The 23,014-nt window shown below is 42.3% G+C and overlaps 1 protein-coding gene across 1 annotated transcript in view; it reads left to right on the top strand.

The window, feature by feature from the left end:
- Nucleotides 1–23,014, top strand: part of HDGFL3 (HDGF like 3) — a 140,448-nt gene that overhangs the window by 66,023 nt on the left and 51,411 nt on the right. Inside the window, exons 2-3 of the mRNA XM_077263647.1 lie at nucleotides 1,177–1,253; nucleotides 13,193–13,331. Of these exons, the coding sequence (XP_077119762.1) occupies nucleotides 1,177–1,253; nucleotides 13,193–13,331 (216 nt within the window). The remainder of the gene's footprint in view (nucleotides 1–1,176; nucleotides 1,254–13,192; nucleotides 13,332–23,014) is intronic.

The following is a 23,014-nucleotide window of genomic DNA, read 5'->3' on the forward strand; positions in this document are numbered from 1 at the left end:
TTTACACCTGTTCTTCAATAGGAATCCGCAGGTGAAATTCGCACAAAAAACACTGGAAATCCGCGGTAAATCCGCAGGTAAAACGCAGGGCCTTTTACCTGTGGATTTTTCAAAAATGGTGCGGAAAAATCTCACACGAATCTGCAACGTACCGACTGACTTTGTGAATTCTTTGCATGACGTGGGCAGCGGATGCAGTTTTTCGACACATCCGCTGCCCATTCTGCATTCTGGGGAGGAGGGGGCGGAGTTTCGGCCGCGCATGCGCTGTCGAAAATGGACGCGACGCACAAAAAAAGTTACATTTAACTTTTTTTGTGACGACGGTCGGCCAAAACACGACGGATCCGTCGCACGACGGACGCGACGTGTGGCAATCCGTCGCTAATACAAGTCTATGGGCAAAAAACGCATCCTGCAAGCACATTTGCAGGATCCGTTTTTTGCCCAAACCGACGGATTGCAAAAAACGGAAGTGTGAAAGAGGCCTAACATGTATGCCTCATAGCTACAGTCTAGTTGCTGAGAAATTGTGTTTTAATCTATTTAATATCTAACACTATCTCTGTCCCTATCTCCTCTTTCTCTCTTGCTACAGAACCCCAACTGCATTCGGCCTTGTTGAGCACTCAGACCAAATTTCTGTTCTAGCTAGCTGCAAGCTAGGCTCAGTCTGAGTTTCTAGAAGGAAACAGTCACTGTGGCTTGCAGTAGCCCCTTCCACTATGGGCTGATCCTAAACTTTAACTCTAACAGTACCGACTCACTGTCTGTTGCTGGGCAGAACTCCGCTTCCTCACAGTGCAGTGCAGAACATTACAGTACACCACCATTACTATTCACATTACATTTCTCTATCACAATAACGCATTACATTACACTTTACATTATAACAATAACGTTGATGTCTTCAAGGGGGAACAGGGCAATGTGTCCATCTCTTTACATTTCCACCCTCTTTGCTTCAACCTGATCTTCTACCATTACTTGACAGTTCTTTCATTTGCTTGACAAGCTCACCTGATTTTTTTTTTTATTCTGACTGGCTGACACTTGCTGTGTACATATATACTATGGAATTTGGTATGATAATGTGACACCTTAAATTATTTTACAATTCAATTTGCAAGATATGATACATGAATAAGTAAACACTTACCGTATTATTATTTACAGATTGATGAATTGCCGGAAGGAGCAGTGAAACCACCTGCAAATAAATTTCCAATCTTCTTCTTTGGCACCCATGAAACGTAAGTTTGTACTTATTTATGATAGTTTGCTTGTAAGATATATTGTAATATTTTATATTGATTTTGATTGCAATAAGAAAAAAGATTTAAGATGTGTGAATATACTTGTAGGCAGAGTAATAAGTTCACCATATTTAGCCAAATTTATAAACCAGGCTTACAATTTTAGCTGTTTAGTTGATTATACATTTTAGATTAAAGTGAACATTCATGTAAACAAACGCCATTGATCTGCAGATGTGGGGTTTATCTGCAGTTAAAAGACCAAATGTAATAACCTGTACCAGATGTTGCAGCCCCTTGGGACCGGCGTGTAGTACAAACAGTATAACATTAGTTAGAAGGGTACTTGTAGGTAGACATCTTGTGGTAAAATATCATGATAGAATGGTAGAATGTATTGCTGTGATGTAGTAGGGCAGGAGAGTCACAGTGATCTGGAGTATAGTAGTGCAGGATTACAGCTGATCTCCAACTGAGTGAAAGCATTAGACAAAGATAAAATCGAGACATCCAGGGTGCATCATGAGGGATATCCTGTAACATGAGAAGAATAAAGCAGCATATAAATGGAGGAACATAAAGCAGCTTAATGGATTGTGTATGGAAGCAAGGAAAGAAAGACAAGAAACAAACGCTGATGGAAAAGTCACAGCTGTTACTGTATGGCATGGTCTGCTAACCTGATATACAGTTAAGTCCATATATATTTGGACAGAGACAACGTTTTTCTAATTTTGGTTATAGACATTACCACAATGAATTTTAAACAAATCAATTCAGATGCAATTGAAGTTCAGACTTTCAGCTTTCATTTGAGGGTATCCACATTAAAATTGGATGAAGGGTTTAGGAGTTTCAGCTCCTTAACATGGGCCACCCTGTTTTTAAAGGGACCAAAATTAATTGGACAATTGATTCCAAGGCTATTTCATGGACAGGTGTGGGCAATCCCTTCGTTATGTCATTCTCAATTAAGCAGATAAAAGGCCTGGAGTTGATTTGAGGTGTGGTGCTTGCATTAGGAAGGTTTTGCTGTGAAGTAAACATGCGGTCAAAGGAGCTCTCCATGCAGGTGAAACAAGCCATCCTTAAGCTGCGAAAACAGAAAAAACCCATCCGAGAAATTGCTACAATATTAGGAGTGGCAAAATCTAGAGTTTGGTACATCCTGAGAAAGAAAGAAAGCACTGGGGAACTCCTCAATGCAAAAAGACCTGGGCGCCCACGGAAGACAACAGTGGTGGATGATCCCAGAATAATGTCCATGGTGAAGAGAAACCCCTTCACAACAGCCAACCAAGTGAACAACACTCTCCAGGAGGTCGGCGTATCAATATCCAAATCTACCATAAAGAGAAGACTGCATGAAAGTAAATACAGAGGGTTCACTGCACGTGCAAGCCACTCATAAGCATCAAGAATAAAAAGGCTAGACTGGACTTTGCTAAAAACATCTAAAAAAAGCCAGCACAGTTCTGGTAGAACATTCTTTGGACAGAAGAAACCAAGATCAACCTCTACCAGAATGATGGAAAGAGAAAGGTATGTTGAAGGCGTGGTACAGCTCACGATCCAAAGCATACCACCTCATCTGTAAAACACGGTGGAGGCAGTGTGATGGCTTGGGCATGCATGGCTGCCAGTGGCACTGGGTCACTAGTATTTATTGATGATGTTACACAGGACAGAAGCAGCCGAATGAATTCTGAGGTATTCAGAGCCGCCATACTGTGTGCTCAGATCCAGCCAAATGCAGCAAAACTGATAGGTTGTCGTTTCATACTACAGATGGACAATGACCCAAAACATAAAGCCAAAGCAACCCAGGAGTTTATTAAAGCAAAAAAGTGGAATATTCTTGAATGGCCAAGTCAGTCACCTGATCTCAACCAAATTGAGCATGCATTTCACTTGTTAAAGACTAAACTTCAGACAGAAAGGCCCACAAACAAACAGCAACTGAAAACCACCGCAGTGAGGGCCTGGCAAAGCATAAAAAAGGAGGAAACACAGCGTCTGGTGATGTCCATGAGTTCAAGACTTCAGGCAGTCATTGCCAACAAAGGGTTTTCAACCAAGCACTAGAAATGAACATTTTCTTTAAAATTATTTAATCTGTCCAATTACTTTTGGTCCCTTTAAAAGCAGGGTGGCTCATGTTAAGGAGCTGAAACTCCTAAACCCTTCATCCAATTTTAATGTGGATACCCTCAAATGAAAGCTGAAAGTCTGAACTTCAACTGCATCTGAATTGTTTTGTTTAAAATTCATTGTAGTAATGTCAAAATTAGAAAAATGTTGTCTCTGTCCAAATATATATGGACTTAACTGTAAGAGCAGGCGGCACCCTGACATCACTTCCTATTCACAAACATGAATACCATAGATGCTTGGCCAGCATCTATACAGGGACACCCATGAGAATTGACATATGGGGTGTAAGGTGTAGCGAGAAGGAGGGCTTATACAAATAACGAGGCTGTGGAATATGACAAATACATAGGACATACAGGTGTATATACATTTTTAATATGAGAACCAATGGGTAACGTATGACACTATATACCTATATAGAGGCACTCGTTGGAGGCATGTGTTGGTGAGGCACATAAGGAAATCCTTCTGAAGTATAGCTTTGACATACGCTGCAGATCTAGCGTAAATGCACCCTTAGCCTTGACTTAACATAAGCAAATGATATACCATAATTACTGAAAATTATAAATAGGTTGTATCTAAGACATGAAATAGTATCTAAGGATGAGTTAAAGGGGTTGTCCACTACTTGGACTATCCCTTTTCTGTCAACATGTTATAAAATAATAATACTTTCATTTACCTCCCATGGGGCCATTCATCCACCAGATTGTACACTGGGATTAATACTCTTCTGTTACACTAGAAAATTGGGATCAGGAATGCTTGGTGTTTCACCATTATACACTCACCGGCCACTTTATTAGGTACACCATGCTAGTAACGGGTTGGACCCCCTTTTGCCTTCAGAACTGCCTCAATTCTTCGTGGCATAGATTCAACAAGGTGCTGGAAGCATTCCTCAGAGATTTTGGTCCATATTGACATGATGGCATCACACAGTTGCCGCAGATTTGTCGGCTGCACATCCCAAAGATGCTCCATACAAGGCAGGATGGATCCATGCTTTCATGTTGTTTACGCCAAATTCTGACCCTACCATCCGAATGTCGCAGCAGAAATCGAGACTCATCAGACCAAGCAACGTTTTTCAATCTTCTACTGTCCAATTTCGATGAGCTTGTACAAATTGTAGCCTCAGTTTCCTGTTCTTAGCTGAAAGGAGTGGTACCCGGTGTGGTCTTCTGCTGCTGTAGCCCATCTGCCTCAAAGTTCGACGCACTGTGCGCTCAGAGATGCTCTTAGGCCTACCTTGGTTGTAACGGGTGGCGATTTGAGTCACTGTTGCCTTTCTATCAGCTCGAACCAGTCTGCCCATTCTCCTCTGACCTCTGGCATCAACAAGGCATTTCCGCCCACAGAACTGCCGCTCACTGGATTTTTTTTCTTTTTCGGACCATTCTCTGTAAACCCTAGAGATGGTTGTGCGTGAAAATCCCAGTAGATCAGCAGTTTCTGAAATACTCAGACCAGCCCTTCTGGCACCAACAACCATGCCACGTTCAAAGGCACTCAAATCACCTTTCTTCCCCATACTGATGCTCGGTTTGAACTGCAGGAGATTGTCTTGACCATGTCTACATGCCTAAATGCACTGAGTTGCCGCCATGTGATTGGCTGATTAGAAATTAAGTGTTAACAAGAAGTTGGACAGGTGTACCTAATAAAGTGGCCGGTGAGTGTATATGGTGGCTGCTATATTTATAAATTATTGGTGAAGTATTATATATATATATATATATATATATATATATATATATATATATATATTTTATTTTTTTTTTGTACGTATTTCCTGGATTGGGCTCTATATATACTTGCCACTTTATATTTCTTACCATGTAGTATAGAATTCATTTACGTTGATTACTTGGTTGCACAAGCACTTTATATTGCCACACAGGATCTATGTACATCTTATTATAAACTGTCTTGCATTACCATTGATCCATTTAAAGGAAACCTGTCAGCAGGACTGTGCTCAGTAACCTACACACAGTGTCAGGTCGGCGCCGTTACACTGATTACAATTATACCTTGGTTGACAAAATTCGTCTTGTGGTTGTTGTGTAATCTTTATTTTCAGTTTTGAGTTAATGATATGCCCGTACCCTAGGGCGGCCTGTGAGGGGTCTTCATGTGGTGCTCTGATTAAATATTCATAGAGCAGACTGCTGACAGGTCACTATTCGCTCACTGACTTGCCCCATAATTTGCATAATGAATATCTGTACATACTGCAGGCCGGTGCTCTGCACCATAATCGCATGTTTAGGACGGCGTCACACTCAGCGTATGTAAATACGGTCCGTTTTTTACGGCCGTAATACGCAGAAAAGTCCCCAAAATAGTGATCCATATGTCATCCGTAGGCAGGGTGTGTCAGCGTATTTTGCGCATGGCATCCTCCATATGTAATCCGTATGGCATCCGCACTGCGATATTTTCTTGCAGGCTTGCAAAACCGACATCTAATGGATTTATGTGCTTAAATGTTCGTTAAAACATATATACAGTATATATATATATATATATATATATATATATATATATGTCATTGAGACACATAAATATATATTCTGTATTTATATTTAATTCAGCGCGAGATATGTGAAAAGCCGGTAATTCAATTGCCGGCTTTTCATTTCTCCTTCACAAACCTGACAGGATATGAGACATGGTTTACATACAGTAAACCATCTCATATCCCTTTTTTTTTTGCATATTCCACACTACTAATGTTAGTAGTGTGTATGTGCAAAATTTGGGCGCTGTAGCTGCTAAAATAAAGGGTTAAATTGCGGAAAAAATTGGCGTGGGCTCCTGCGCAATTTTCTCCGCCAGAGTGGTAAAGCCAGTGACTGAGGGCAGATATTAATAGCCTAGAGAGGGTCCATGGTTATTGGCTCCCCCTGGCTACAAACATCTGCCCCCAGCCACCCCAGAAAAGGCACATCTGGAAGATGCGCCTATTCTGGCACTTGGCCTCTCTCTTCCCACTCCCGTGTAGCGGTGGGATATGGGGTAATGAAGGGTTAATGTCACCTTGCTATTGTAAGGTGACATTAAGCCAGATTAATAATGGAGAGGCGTCAATTATGACACATCCATTATTAATCCAATAGTACTAAATGGTTAATAAAACACACACACATGATTACAAAGTATTTTAATGAAATAAGACACAGGGTATTGTAATATTTTATTAGACTCTTAATCCACCTGAAGACCCTCGTTCTGTAACAAAGTTAAAAAAACAAACAACAATATTCCATACCTTCCGTTGTTATGTCCCACGATGTAAATCCATCTGAAGGGGTTAAATCATTTTACAGCCAGGAGCTGTGCTAATGCACTCGCTCGTGCCTGTAAACCCCCGGGTACTGAAAGGAAAGCTGGGTGACCTGTAGTTACCTTGAGTTGCGGTGATGCGCCCTCTGCTGGATGTCCTCATATGAACTCGAGCGTGGGAACTTTTCCAAGGCTCCAGTTCATGAGGACATCCAGCAGAGGGCGCATCACCGCAACTCAAGGTAACTACAGATCACCCAGCTTTCCTTTCAGTACCCGGGGTTTACAGGCACGAGCGAGTGCATTAGCACAGCTCCTGGCTGTAAAATGATTTAACCCCTTCAGATGGATTTACATCGTGGGACATAACGACGGAAGGTATGGAATATTGTTGTTTGTTTTTTTTACTTTGTTTCAGGACGATGGTCTTCAGGTGGATTAAGAGTCTAATAAAATATTACAACACCCTGTGTCTTTATTTCATTAAAATACTTTGTAATAATGTGTGTGTGTTTTATTAACCATTTAGTACTATTGGATTAATAATGGATAGGTGTCATAATTGACGCCTCTCCATTATTAATCTGGCTTAATGTCACCTTACAATAGCAAGGTGACATTAACCCTTCATTACCCCATATCCCACCGCTACACGGGAGTGAGAAGAGAGTGGCCAAGTGCCAGAATAGGCGCATCTTCCAGATGTGCCTTTTCTGGGGTGGCTGGGGGCAGATGTTTTTAGCCAGGGGGGCCAATAACCATGGACCCTCTCTAGGCTATTAATATCTGCCCTCAGTCACTGGCTTTACCATTCTGGCGGAGAAAATTGCGCGGGAGCCCACGCCAATTTTTTCCTCAATTTAACCCTTTATTTTAGCAGCTACAGCGCCCACATTTTGCACATACAGACTACTAACATTAGTAGTGTGGAATATGCCAAAAAAAAAGGGATATGAGATGGTTTACTGTATGTAAACCATGTCTCATATCCTGTCGGGTTTGGGAAGGAGAAATGAAAAGCCGGCAATTGAATTACCGGCTTTTCTCTCTAACACCAGTGCGTATTTCTCGCAGGTCACACTGCTGGTCCATGTGTAATCCGTATTTTTCTCGCCCCCATAGACTTTCATTGGCGATTTTTTTGCGCAATACGGTGACAAACGCAGCATGCTGCGATTTTGTACGGCCGTACAAGACCGTATAATACGGATCAGTAAAATACGGCTGAGAGGAGCTGGGACATAGGGAATCATTGGGCCGTGTGTTATGCGTATTTTACGGACGTAGTTTATGCGCTCATACGTCCGTAAAACTCACTAGTGTGAGGCCGGCCTTAATGTCCCAACAATAAATGTTACATAGTTATTAAGGTTGAAGGAAGACTTTAAGTCCATCTAGTTCAACCCATAGCTCAGCATGCCCTAACATGTTGATCCAGGGGAAGGCAAAAAAAACCCATGTGGTAAGAGTAAGCTCCATCATGGGGAAAAAAATTCCTTCCCGACCCCACATACGGCAATTAAACTAGTTCCCTGGATCAACGCCTTATCAAGGAATCTAATATATATACCCTGTAATATTATACTTTTCCAGAAAGGTATCCAGTCCCCTCTTAAATTGAAGCAATGAGTCACTCATTACAACATCATACGGCAGAGAGTTCCATAGTCTCACTGCTCTTACAGTAAAGAATCCGCGTCTGTTATTATGCTTAAACCTTTTTTCCTCCAGACGTAGAGGATGCCCCCTTGTCCCTGTCACCGGTCTATGATTAAAAAGATCAGCAGAAAGGTCTTTGTACTGTCCCCTCATATATTTATACATTAACATAAGATCACCCCTTAGTCTTCGTTTTTCCAAACTAAATAGCCCCAAGTGTAATAACCTATCTTGGTATGGCAGACCCCCCAGTCCTCTAATAACCTTGGTCGCTCTTCTCTGCACACGCTCTAGTTCAGCTATGTCTTTCTTATACACCGGAGACCAGAACTGTGCACAGTATTCTAAGTGTGGTCGCACTAGTGACTTGTATAGAGGTAAAATTATGTTCTCCTCATGAGCATCTATGCCTCTTTTAATGCATCCCATTATTTTATTTGCCTTTGTAGCAGCTGCCTGACACTGGCCACTGAATATGAGTTTGTCATCCACCCATACACCCAGGTCTTTTTCATTGACGGTTTTGCCCAGAGTTTTAGAATTAAGCACATAGTTATACATCTTATTACTTCTACCCAAGTGCATGACCTTACATTTATCCCCATTAAAGCTCATTTGCCATTTATCAGCCCAAGCTTCTAGTTTACATAAATCAGCCTGTAATATAAAATTGTCCTCCCCTGTATTGATTACCCTGCAGAGTTTAGTGTCATCTGCAAATATTGAAATTCTACTCAGAATGCCCCCTACAAGGTCATTAATAAATATGTTAAAAAGAAGAGGGCCCAATACTGACCCCTGTGGTACCCCACTACTAACCGTGACCCAGTCCGAGTGTGCTCCATTAATAACCACCCTTTGTTTCCTATCCCTGAGCCAACTCTCAACCCACTTGCACATATTTTCCCCTATCCCCATTATTCTCATTTTATGTATCAACCTTTTGTGTGGCACCGTATCAAAAGCTTTTGAAAAGTCCATATACACTACATCTACTGGGTTCCCTTGGTCCAGACCGGAACTTACCTCTTCATAGAAGCTGATCAAATTAGTCTGACATGATCGGTCCCTAGTAAACCCGTGCTGATACTGGGTCATGAAGTTATTCCTCTTCAGATACTCCAGTATAGCATCCCTTAGAATGCCCTCCAGGATTTTACCCACAGTAGAGGTTAAACTTACTGGCCTATAATTTCCGAGTTCAGTTTTTGTCCCCTTTTTGAATATTGGCACCACATTTGCTATACCCCAGTCCTGTGGTACAGACCCTGTTATTATGGACTCTTTAAAGATTAAAAATAATGGTCTATCAATGACTGTACTTAATTCCTGCAGTACTCGGGGGTGTATCCCATCCGGGCCCGGAGATTTGTCACTTTTTGTGATTTTTAGACGCCGCCGTACTTCCTGCTGGGTTAAGCAGGTAACATTAAATTGGGAATTATTATCACTAGTCAAATTGGCTGCCATGGGATTTTCTTTTGTAAATACTGATGAAAAAAAGTCATTTAGCATATTGGCTTTTTCCTCATCCTCATCCACCATTTCACCCAGACTATTTTTAAGGGGGCCAACACTGTCAGTTTCTTACTATTTATATAGTTAAAGAATATTTTGGGATTATTTTTGCTCTCTCTAGCAATGAGTCTCTCTGTCTCAATCTTTGCTGCCTTGATTTGCTTTTTACATAATTTATTTAATTTTTTGTATTTATTTAATGCCTCCTCACTACCTACTTTCTTTAATTCTCTAAATGCTTTCTTTTTGTCCCTTATTGCGCCCCTTACAGCTCTATTTAGCCATATTGGTTTCCTCCTATTTCTAGTATGTTTATTCCCATACGGTATATACTGTGCACAGGTCCTATCCAGGATGCTAATAAATGTCTCCCATTTTCTTTGTGTACTTTTATGTCTCAGGATATCGTCCCAGTTAATTGCACCAAGATCCTCTCTCATCCGTTGGAAATTTGCCCTCCTGAAGTTTAGTGTCCTTGTCACCCCTCTACTACACATCTTATTAAAGGAGACATGAAAACTTATTATTTTGTGATCACTATTCCCCAAGTGACCCCCAACCCTTATATTTGATATGCGGTCTGGCCTGTTGGTTAATATTAGGTCTAGCAGTGCCCCCCTTCTTGTTGGGTCCTGAACCAGTTGTGAAAGGTAATTGTCTCTCATAGTTGTCAAAATCCGATTACCTTTACTGGAACTGCAGGTTTCTGTTCCCCAATCTATTTCAGGGTAGTTGAAGTCCCCCATAATAATGACTTCTCCTTGAGTCGCAGCTTCATCTATTTGCTTTACAAGGATATTCTCCATTGCTTCCATTATTTTTGGAGATTTATAACAAACCCCTATCAGTAATTTATTATTTTTTCCCCCTCCCCTTATCTCCACCCACAGGGACTCTACATTTTCATTAGATTCACCTATATTATCACGCAGGATGGGTTTTAAGGTCGATTTTACAAACAGACACACCCCACCCCCTCGCTTATCTGTACGGTCATTTCTGAAAAGGCTATAGCCCTGCAAGTTAACAGCCCAGTCATGGCTCTCATCCAGCCATGTTTCAGATATCCCCACCATGTCATAATTATGTTCCAACAACATTAGTTCTAATTTGTCCATTTTGTTGGCGAGGCTTCTGGCATTAGTATACATGCACTTGATGTTCCTCTCTGTACCTCTATTCTTTCTTAAATTACTAACTGTTCTAACCCCACCCCCCATGCCTCCGCCACCCCCAACTTCCTTATTTGTGCCCAGGTCTCTATCTGCACTATCTTCCCCACCTATAAAATGAATACCCTCCCCCCCCATTCCCTAGTTTAAACACTCCTCCAACCTTCTAACCATTTTCTCCCCCAGCACTGCTGCACCTTCCCCATTGAGGTGCAGCCCATCCCTAGCGTAGAGCCTGTAGCCAACTGAGAAGTCGGCCCAGTTCTGCAGGAACCCAAACCCCTCCTTCCTACACCAATTCTTGAGCCACTTATTAACCTCCCTAATCTCCCGTTGCCTCTCTGGCGTGGCACGTGGTACAGGCAGTATTTCAGAAAATACCACGTTGGAGGTCCTTGCTTTCAGCTTGCAGCCTAATTCCCTGAAATCATCTTTAAGGACCTTCCACCTACCTCTAACTTTGTCATTTGTGCCAATGTGCACCATGACCGCTGGGTCCTCACCAGCCCCTCCCAGTAATCTGTCCACCCGATCAGCGATGTGTCGGACTCGAGCGCCAGGTAGGCAGCACACCGTCCGACGATCCCTGTCTTTGTGACAGATTGCCCTATCTGTTCCCCTAATAATTGAGTCCCCCACTACCAGCACCTGTCTGGCCTGCCCTGCTCTCCTATTTCCCTCCTTACTGGAGCAGTCACTCCTCCGGCATTCAGAGGACATGCCTGGCTGCAGCAGTGCTACCCCTGTACTGGCACCCCCCTCAGCTGCCAACTTAGCAAACTTATTGGGGTGTGAAAGATCAGGACTAGCCTCCCTGGCACTCTTCCCTCTACCCCGCTTCCTAACTGTCACCCAGCTAACTGCCTCACTGTCCTGCAGCTCCATCCTACCATCCCCCTCCTCATCTATCCCATTGAGCGTCTGCTCTGTGAGCAGAAGACTCCTCTCCATATTGTCTATGGATCTCAGTGTTGCCAGCTGCACATTTAGATCCAGTATCTGGGTTTCCAAATGCACAACGTGCTCACATCTCGCACAGCAGTATGCACCCTCGACCGGCTGATCAAGGACTGCATACATGTGGCAAGATGTGCACTGGATGGCATTAACAATTGTGGAGCACATTTCCTAATGGGGATTGCACCAGACAGAAACGTTAAATAAAAATAAATACAAAGTATTAATTAACACTTGGAACAGCAATTCCTCCCTTGGAAACTCCCTGATTCCAAAGTCACTGAATCACAAGTGTGGTTGCTGTTATTCAGATAGAAAAAAAAGTCAATTTTAAAAATGGCCCCTGTGTGGTAGCAGCTATCGGTGTATATAGGTGATCCGATAGCTGCTACTGCACATGCGCCAGCGGCTCCGTGATGTTGGAGAAGAAAAAAAATTCCTCCTCCAAGATGGTGCCGCACGCACTTGCGCAGAAGCAGCTTTCTTGATTTTCCCGCTTATTTCCACTGCATGCTCTTTTCTTAATCCTTGGACCTTGTGCCTCCTGTATGGACACGGCACTTTGGTGTCGGTTTTCCCCTTCTCCTTTATGTGAATAATAATTTTTGGTCTTTTACTTATCATTTTTTTATGAATTGTTCTAATAAAGATTGTTGATATTTTATTTTATATGCTCCTTTGTCCAGTCTCTCTTTGGGTTACTAAGTCATGAAATAGAATATTAGGATGAGTTACAGGGGTTGTCCACTACTCAGACAATCCCTTTTCTATCACCATGTTATAAAATAATAACACTTCTGTTCACCTCTGGAGCAGGGCACCTTTTCAGCTTTGTTGGCACTGGCACTCTTTGGGCTCCTTGCGGCCAATCAATGGCCACGTCACTCTCCTCTAGACGTAACTGACATCAGGAGGGAGTGAGCGCTGTGGCTGCTCTGTCACTTCCTCCAGATGTCTGATTGGTCTGAAGGAAGGGACAGCAATGGATGCGAGTATAGGTGGTATTATTTGGACAACCCCTTTTAAGATTTTGGTCAAAGTTTTACCACAACTGCAGAGTAACCATGGAGAAATTAAGTCTTGTGCCCACAATACAGGTGTCGGATAATGCAGAAAAAAAAAGTTTAGGAATTACATGTTTTATGGTGTCATTATCTCTTTAAGACATTTTCCTTATTTTAGTGCATTTTTGGGACCCAAGGATCTGTTTCCCTACAAGGAATTTAAAGACAAGTTTGGAAAGTCAAACAAACGGAAAGGATTCAATGAAGGATTGTGGGAAATAGAAAATAACCCTGGAGTCAAATTTACTGGATACCAGGTATTCAAACAGAACATTAATGTATAGAAAAATCTGCAAGTCAAAATAACCACTGAGACCTTGGTTTACAGAATATCTACAGTTGTGACCAAAAGTTTTGAGACTGAGACAGATTTTGGTTTTCACAAGGTTTGTTGCTTCATTGTTTTTAGATCTGGTAGTCAGATGTTTCTATGGTTGCTGGAGTACAATTATAAACAATTCATAAGTTTTAACACTTTTATTGACAAATACATCAAGTTTATGCAAGAACTCAACATTTAGAGTATTGTCACTTAGGCCTCTTTCACACTTCCGTCTTTCAGCTCCGGTCACAATCCGTCGTTTTTTGAGAATGCTGGATCCTGCATTTTCTCATAGACTTGTATTAGCGACGGATTGTGACGGATGGCCATCCGTTTCATCCGTCTTTCACTGGAACCTGTATAAAAAACGGTCTGTCGGGCAGAGAAAACGTTCAGAGGAACGTTTTTTTCTGCATGTCGGAAAATCGGTCAGCGACGCATCCTGCGCTGCCCGTCACTGGCTACAATAGTAGCCTATGGGCGCAGGTTTCGTCGCTGCCCGTGAAAAGGAATCCAGCGACTGGTCCCGCCTTTTCAAAGAGAGCATGCGTGGAAGAATTTCCCGTCAGGGAAATTCTCTCTCGCTTGCTCTCTTTCTCTTTTTACTATTGATGCTGCCTATGCAATATCAATAGTAACAAGATAGAATGTGAAAAAAAATAAAAAAATCGCAGTATTCTCACCTACCGACGTTCCCGCACAGCGTTACCGATGTTCCCGGCAGCTAGCGTTACTTCCTAGTAATACATTGCGAAATCAATGTATTACTAGGAACGCTAGCTGGTAGGTGAGAATACTGCGTTTTTTTTATTTTTTTAACCTGGTTTGTGTTGTGTATGCGTTTTCGCAGCGGAAAACTGCGAAGAAGCATACACAACAGGTGCACATAGGCTCGACGGGTCCGTCAGAAAGACTGGCCCAGTGCACACGTTTTCCACAATCTGCACAGGATCCGTCATTTCAACGTCTTGACGGATCCTGTGCAGATTTGGAAGACGGAAGTGTGAAAGAAGCCTTATTTTTCAAGACGTCTGCCATTCTTTTTCTGCCGCCTTTTGAGGATTGGTCATAAGTTCTCAATAGGACTGAGAACCGGGACGCTTCCTGGCCATGTACCCAAAATGTCAATTTTTTGTTCACCAAGCCACTTAGTTATCACTTTTGCCTTGTGACATTGTCTCCATCATCCTGGAAAAAGCATTGTTTAGTTTAAATTATTCCTGAATCGTTTAGAAAAGTTGATATTGGTGGATGTTTAGATACCATTCTATATTTCTGGCAGTGTTCTTAGGCAAAATTGTGAATGAGCCCACTCCCTTGAACGAAAAGCAAATTGACACATGAATGGTCTCAGTATAGTTTACTTTTGGCATGATTCATGGTAGCGCTTACTTTTTCTTTTCCAGTCATTCTTTCAGATGTCCCAGTCTGATCAGAGAAAATACTGTATTTTTCGGACTATAAGACGCACTTTTTTCCCAAAATTTTTTTTGGGGAAAATGGGAGTACGTCTTATAGTCGAAATATACTTACAAATGCTGTGGCAGCGGTGCTCTGTGCGGCAGATGCGCTCTGTGCTGGGGCGGCAGCGGTGCTCTGTGCTTGGGCGGTGGCGGCGCTCTGTGGTGGAACAGCAGCGCTTCGCTGGCATTTTGTCAAAAGCCCGGAGGCCCCCGCAGCCCCATTGCTGCAATGCGGTGGCCTCCGGGAAAATGGCCGCTGGGGGCAGCGCATGCTCAGATTCAGATCTCAGCAACGGCAAAGGAAAGGAGCACCATTTGACTATTTGAATGCGGAATTGGCTGAAATTTAGAGCGGATGCCATGTTGCGTTTGGATATGCCCCTGATATGCCTAAAAAATGGAAATCCCTCACAAGTGACCCCATTTTGGAAACTAGACCCCTCAAGGAACTTATCTAGATTTGTGGGGAGAGCACTTTCAACCCACAGGTGCTTCACCAAAGTTTATAACCTAGAGCCGTGAAAATAAAAAAAAAAATCACTTTTTCCACAGAAATGATCTCTTAGCCCAATTTTTTTTTTAATGTGCAAAAGGGTAACAGGAGAAATTAGACCCTAAAAGTTGTTGTGCAAGCTCTCCTGAGTACGTTGATGCCCTATATGTGGAGAAAAAACACTGTTTGGGCGCACGGAAGGGATGGAGCACTTTGACTTTTTGAACGCAAAATTGACTGGAATTGAGAGCGCCATGTTGCATTTGGAGAGCCCCTGATGTAGTGCGTTTCTACTGCTGAGGTACAAGTGACCACATTTTGGAATCTAGACCCCCAAAGGAATGTATAAAAAAAAAATGTGTGGTGAGCACCTTGAACCCCCTGGTGCTTCACAGAAAATCATAATGTTGAGTTCTGAAAAAAAAAAAAAAAAAAAAAATATATATATATATATATATATATATATATATATATATATATATATATATATATATATATATATTATATATAATTTTTTTTTTTTTTTTTCCCCCCCCAAAAAAATAATCTTTTATCCCCAGATTTTTTTATTTTCACAAGGGTAACAGGATAAAATGGACCCCCAAAATCTGTTGTGTAATTTCTCCTGAGTATGCTGATAACCCATATGTGGCGGAAAACCACTGTTTGGGCGCATTGCAAGGCTTAGAAAGGAAGGACTGATGTTTTGGAATGCAGACTTTGATGTAATGGTCTGTGGGCGTCATGTCGCGTTTGAATAGACCCTGATGTGCCTAAGCAGTGGAAAAACCCCACAAGTGGCCCTATATAGGAATTGATCTGTTGTGTGAAGTTTGTAATGAAGTGGCATACGTAAATTGTCTAGAGGGCATCAGGTTGGCAAATGTGAGTTCTGTAGTGTACGTCAGGTTGGCACAAGTTAGTTGTGTTGTGTACGTCAGAAATTAATTTAGTAGTCCATGGATGTGTGGTACAGTAAATCCTTTTTTTATACACAGGCCAGGTTTGTCGTGGCTGGTGTCGCATTGATAAGTGGTGTTCTTGTATATCCCCCTTCTGTAACACACTTGGCAACACATTTGTGACCTTCCTTTTTTTGTGGTTTGAGGGATGTCCCCAGGGAAATGTTGGCCTGGCAGGATATGAGCACCTTCAGTTTCGGAAGTACTGGGGCCCTCTCCTTCCTGGTCTCCAAAGACTAGGGCCGTGAGTACTACCTCCTGGAACTGAAGGTGCGTCTTACTTGTCTGGCCTGCACATCCTGATGGCACAAAAGCGTTGTACATTTCCATCTGTACAGTTGCCCAGCCAACTTCTTGTACCACACCTTTACTTTTTCTCATCGCACTGTACGGCTGGAGAACTTGATTAGAGATATCATCTCCTCCATGTACTTATTGTACCCCAGTACACAGTTTTATTTGTGGACCTGTGTAGATGTACCTCTTAGGCTATGTGCACACGTAAGAAAAGAGGTGCAGAATTTTCTGCACAAAATCTGCATCTCCTGGCAGAATCCGCAGCTGCATTTTTTATGCGTTTTTAGTGCGTTTTTTTAGTGCGTTTTTTGTGCAGATTTTATTTCTATAATGGAGGGGTGCAGAAACGCTGTAGAACTGCAGCGTTTCTGCGCAGATTTTTCTGCACCATGTGCACAGCTCTTTTTTTTTCACATTGATTTACATTGTACTGTAAATCACAGTACAGTTCTGCAGCGTTTCTGCTGCAGAAAAATCTGTTGCAGATCTGCACCAATTTTGCACTAAATCTGCATCGTGTGCACATACCCTTACAGTGCTAGGGTTGCTGCCATCACCATGTATGGTGGTCAATAAAAGGATATCGCTCTAGTCCTTGTACTTGACCACCAGCATGTTGTTGCTACATTGGCTCTGCTCTCACTGAGCAGCTGCCAGTTAGCGTCCTAGGGGGGCCTCTCAGATTTTTGTGGACATGATGTTCCTTTGGGGCACGTAGACCTCAGCAAACTTGTTCCTGAAGTGTTCAATGACCGGCCAAACTTTGAAAAGACTGTCAAAGTTGGGGTCATCTCATGCATTATTACTTTAATGAAAGAATTTGTGGATGGCCTCAAAACGTTTACAGTTCATGGCCTTTCGGAACAGTGGAGTGTTATACTAAACCAGGGCTGTGGAGTCGGTAAGACAAACCTCTGACTCCGACTTCTCAATTTCCATGACTCCAACTCTGACTCCCTCATATATGGCTCATGTGATAAATTTACTGTAGTAAAATGGTAACATCAGGCTTTTAATCTTTATTATGATACAATAATCAAGCCATTTAGATAGAACATAAAATATATTTATTGGAATACAACTTTAGAACAAATTTTTTTTTTGCATATTTACAATTTATTATACACTCTGTAGTAAGTGGAGAAAAAAAACAGTTTTCAACAAGAACGTACTGAATAGCATTTGTGCAGGCTATGAATTTGTTCTGAGAAATAGTATTGCCTCCATCAGATCCTCCTTTATAGATGGCCTCAAATCTGACCTACGGTAATTATTTTATGGCTAGAGAACAACCTCTCTACCCTAACTTGGGTTGGTGGCAAACCAGTAACCGCATGGGTAACATCTCTAACAATTTCAGGGTATAAAGGAATTGCCTCGTGCACAGTCAGTTTTGATGAACGATTGAACTCTTCTACTTCTTTGAGAGCAAGTGAAAAATTTTGCTGAGATATGGTCAATCTGCTTTCTATGGGAGTGGAATCTTTTTCTCTGCCGCAACACTTTGCCTGTGTAACAACCCTGCCGGCATCACAGCATGGCCTTCCATCCCCCACCTGCCTGATACATCAACTCACTCACCCCGTGCCATGCTGTGAGTTCTGTCTGCTGCCAGCTCCATGCCGTGTGCCTCATGGCTGTTTGCTCTGTGTACACTTCCTGGCTGTGTTCATAGGGTGGCGGCGCTGGCAAATCCAGATTCTTATTGAGACTGTGTGCACCTCCCTAAGGTGTCCCTGGCCAATTGCCTAGAGGCCTCTGATACTTAAGCCGTCCTCAGCCATTGGATGACACCTGAGTGATCTATTTCCCTACGTTAGTATTTCCTCCTGAGCTGCCAGGTCGTGTTCTGTCTCTGAGGGCTGCAATACGCAGGCCTTTATCTGTGTTTTGTTTGTGAATCCGTGTCTGTTCCTGTCTACTCTGGCCTATGTCCATTCCTGTTCTTTGTTTGTTTGCCAGTCCCACTCTACTGTGTGTACCTCTGTGTTCCCTCTCTGCTTTGCTCGCCACAACCTGTGGCTCTGCACTTCTCTGCTCTGCTTACCACAATCAGTGGATCTGGACCTCTCTGCTCTGCTTGCGGTCTTGCTTTATCTCCGTTCAGCAACTTGCCGGACAGGTCCCTACCTGTTTCCTTATATTCACCAGTACGAACAGGTCCCTACCTGTTCCCACATACCCTCCAGTCTGAACAGGTTCTCACCTGTTTCCATACACCCGCCTGTATACAAGTTCCTACCTGTCTTACCAGAGTATCAGCCCTGTCCGTCTGTCTGCCAGAGTGCCAGCCGTGCCCGCCTGCCTGCCAGTGTCTGTCGTGCCGTCTGTTTGCAATTGTCTCTGCCAAACCCGTCCGCCTGCCAGTGTCACAGCCCTGCCTGCCTGTATCCTGTTCCCCGGTGGGATCAGCAGCCACAGCCAGATACCACCCTGGAGTGGTAGCTACGTGCCGCACAAGTCTGACCTCACCATCAGAGGCTCCAGCGAACACCTAGGAAGCTACTTAGTTACGCCCCTTCCAGTGTAGTCTGGTCAGTGGTCCAGTGGATGCCCGCACCAACCAGGCTGGGTGCAAGCATTACAGCCTGCTCCATGTCATCCAAATGCTCGTTGAAATCAAGCTCCTCATCTGATGAGGATGAAGGAACGGCAGCAGCAGCACTGGCAGCACCTGAGTCCTCTTGCTCTTGGCCGTCCTGTATCCCACTCATCCTAACTGCTACCTCAATCAGAGCTTCTTTTCCTTTAGCAAACTGTTGATCATCCAGCAATATACGATGACTCGGGTCCACATAAACAGCTGCCAGAAGAATTTTATTTTCTAATAGCAGTGTCTCTCTCCGTTTCATTGAAGCAGCATTGCCATCTGCGATTAAACCTCCTCTTTGGGACAGGCAAAACAACAAGTTCTTCCACTCCTTTATAAAAATGCCAGGACTTAAATCCTCAGCTTGTAACTTTTTAGTCACTGTAAATGGGTGATGAAGCAATTCCTTCAATTTCGCCACCTGTGTCCATTGACCTTCTTGTAGTGTTACCTGAGGGTTGGCCATATCTACAAGGAAGGATTTCAGCTCAAGCAATTGCTCAATCATTAAATAGGTGCTGCCCCACCGAGTGGCTTGATCCACAATTGCCCCTTTTCCAGCACGTCTCTTCAAGTTGGAATCAATTTTGGGGTTCTGGCAGCAGTAGCCAATTCCCTCACTTTGTTAATCAGAGTTCCAGCATGTCTTTCTTGCAGACTGTCTCTTATTGCCAGCTGCAGCGTGTGCACAACACAGTACATGTGATAAATAGGAAAGAGGTGTAAAGCAGCTCCAACAAGATCATCTAATTGTAAAGAATAATTTTGCTGTTCTTCTGTAGTAATATCTGTTTGTTCCTCCGTTATGGGAACAGGACAGTGGCCTCCCATCTCCAACATACTGAATGTGAAATGTTGTTTTAGCTGCTGTTTACCTTCATTATTCTCATTCATCAGTTTAATTGTACTTATCATATTTGAAGCATTATCAGTTACAATAGCAAGAACCTGTTCTTTTTTTTTAGTTCATAATCTTGCAGAACTTTTTCCACTAAGGTCTGGAGAAACTGGCTGCTGTGATGAGCTTTAGTATCTTTTACTGCCAGTGTCTTAGTAACAATTTTTTTGTTGTCACAAACATATCGAACGTTGATAGCAAAATAGTTCACTCTGTGACGTGTGCAGGCATCCATTTTAAGAAATACAAAGCATCTCTTGAGAGTCTTTTTAAGATCTTCCTTTTGGTTAAGGGCTTCTTCAATCACTAATTTTTTAATACTTTCTTTTTCCAGAGAAACACCAAGTTTGTGAGCCATTTCTCCATTAAGAGCTGTAAAAGCTGGTCGTGCAAATAATGGTACACAGTCCTTCACAACAAGCTCGATGAGCTGTCTTTTAAACACATCTGCTGTCATTGTTACAGTAACTTCGTCACTTATAAAATATCTTGTAACTGATTTTGAGACTCTCTTTCCTCCTTCTTTGACTGGCGGAAAGTGTTGGTCTCTGGTTTCTTCGTGCTGCTGTGATCTTTTTCAGTCACAGCTTTTTAAACTTCTGGGTGGCAGCGTTGTAAATATCTTTTTAGATTGGAAGCTCTTGAAGGAGCATTTTTACCACTGCCTGAGTAAGCACTTGATTTTGGCATCTCAGCATTTGTTTTCATCTGGGTCACTTATGCACTGACATACAGAATGTTTATCATCTTGAGTCACTGTGAAATGCTCAAATACAGCTGACTTCATAAGATGCTTCTTATATTATAATTCTTGCAAGAATAGGGAATCATGCAGTGTATAATTTGGGATAGAAATAAAACAAAACAATCTTTGCATAAATCAATAGGGCAAATGATAAGTATAAAGTTTGTAAAATGTGTCAGATGGCTTTACTCTGAACTTTCAATGTCCAGGCTTGTCTCAGCAGGGTACAGCTCACTAAATGCTTCACATCATAATTCTTCTTCACAGTCTATGAAGAGTGGAGGAGGGAGGGAGCATGTTTGTGCTAAATCACATTCCAGAACACACACACAAATATATATATGTCCTCATCTATCCTGTTACTGTGTTTCTAAATTTGAGATGTTAGAAAACAGTTTTTCTCATTATATTCTATGTATAGTGTATATAAATCATCAGAGCAGCTAATTTCTTCAAACAGGAAAAATAAACTAAAACATTAAGCATACAGAGACACCATATACTGGACTATTCATTTTATGTACAGTTTATTGAAAGTTTAGATATGCTTTAGGAAGTACATACCTTCCTTAATCCTGCTTTCCTGTTCACTCCAGAAATTCTGAGATGAATGTAGGCATTCCTTCCCTGTGTGTTTATTTTTTCTCCTTATCTGTAGAGGAGGAGCTTCACTACTTATCATGAACATAAACTGCACCACAGATTCATCTCAGCTAAAAGTTTAGACCTTAGATGAGGAATAGGACAGACATTTATAGGACATTTCATAACTTTCCCAAATTCGTATGAAAAAAATACTCCCCACAAACTGCATTGAACTACTGTACCCGATTATATATTTTAGGAGTCGGACTCCGACTCCACAGCCCTGTACAAAATGTCAACACTTTAATATTGCCAAAGTTCTGGCTTCTTCACTAACCTCATGTGAAGGACCAGGCCCCAAAACGTGATCATTTCTACTGCATCTACAGGAGTCAAGTTAGAAAATGATGAAGAGCATTTTTGTGACAAAAATTGCTGGACGTACAAATTTGTCTGAGTGCCACCATGAGGTTTACAAAATCCACAGAGAAAAAGACAAAAGTCAGTTTCTTTGAGGCGGGTGGTGTGAATTTTGATTCCTGGTTGCGCCACAAAAATCAGGACTCTGTGGCTCATAATCTTCAGGTTGTGAGGTCCATATGGGCTCAGTGGTTCAGTTTCAGTCAGGCACTGGTTCAGTTGCTGTCCTGGGGCGTCTACATGGCGGTTTGGTATCAGAAGAGATGATGAAAGAGAGGATGAAAAATAATGGAAAGTGACAGCCTCTCTCTCACTGTCAGTGTCAAAGGCAAGGCAAACGTATGCTTCTGACAGTGACACTAACTCAATTCAGTAAAAATTAACGTGTTAGACGACAATTACTACAGTATATTTTTATTGTCCCTAATCTAAATTATTTTTTTTTTTGTTTCTCTTTACTGACACTAACCCTAACTCAATTCAGTAAAAAATACTGCTTTGGTAATGGGGGTGTCTTACAGATACCTCTCCATTACCAACCCCGGGCATGATTTTTGACATCACCCCCAACTACTGTTACCCTGATTGCCACTGCACCAGGGCAATGTGGAAGAGTCCGGCAAAGCAGCAGAATTGGCGCATCTAATGCGATACGCCAATTCTGGGGCAACTGCAAACTTGTATTTTTATGTTGGGAAGGGCTCAATAACCAGGACCTTCCCAGCCTGATAATATAAGCCCACAGCTGTCTGCTTTACCTTTGCTGGTTATCAAAAATAGGGGGGACTCAATTGTTATCTTTAGGTTAAATAAGCCTAATCACCCTTTAGTGCCGCATGAAAGACCCTAAAGGGTGCAAGTTTGTTACGTGTAGGGGGCTTGTGAAATTGTATATCTACATGACATCTAGCTATTCATTTTATTTATCTATTATGATGGTTCTGGCTGTGAATTTGCTGTAAATGGCTGTTTCCTTTTGAGATGTGTGCTTACATCTCGGACGGTCTGTGTACAGTCCAATTTTTTTCCCTCACCCATTGAGTCGTATTGGCAAGTCTTGGCTGAGTCACGCATCCACTCGCAGAATGCTGCCGAAAGAGCTGAGGAAAACATTACCGGTGAACAACTGCCTCATTGACTAACATTGGTCAGAGTGCAATTCAAT

The sequence above is a fragment of the Ranitomeya variabilis genome, chromosome 5 (genome assembly GCF_051348905.1).
Source record: "Ranitomeya variabilis isolate aRanVar5 chromosome 5, aRanVar5.hap1, whole genome shotgun sequence".
Taxonomy (NCBI): domain Eukaryota; kingdom Metazoa; phylum Chordata; class Amphibia; order Anura; family Dendrobatidae; genus Ranitomeya; species Ranitomeya variabilis.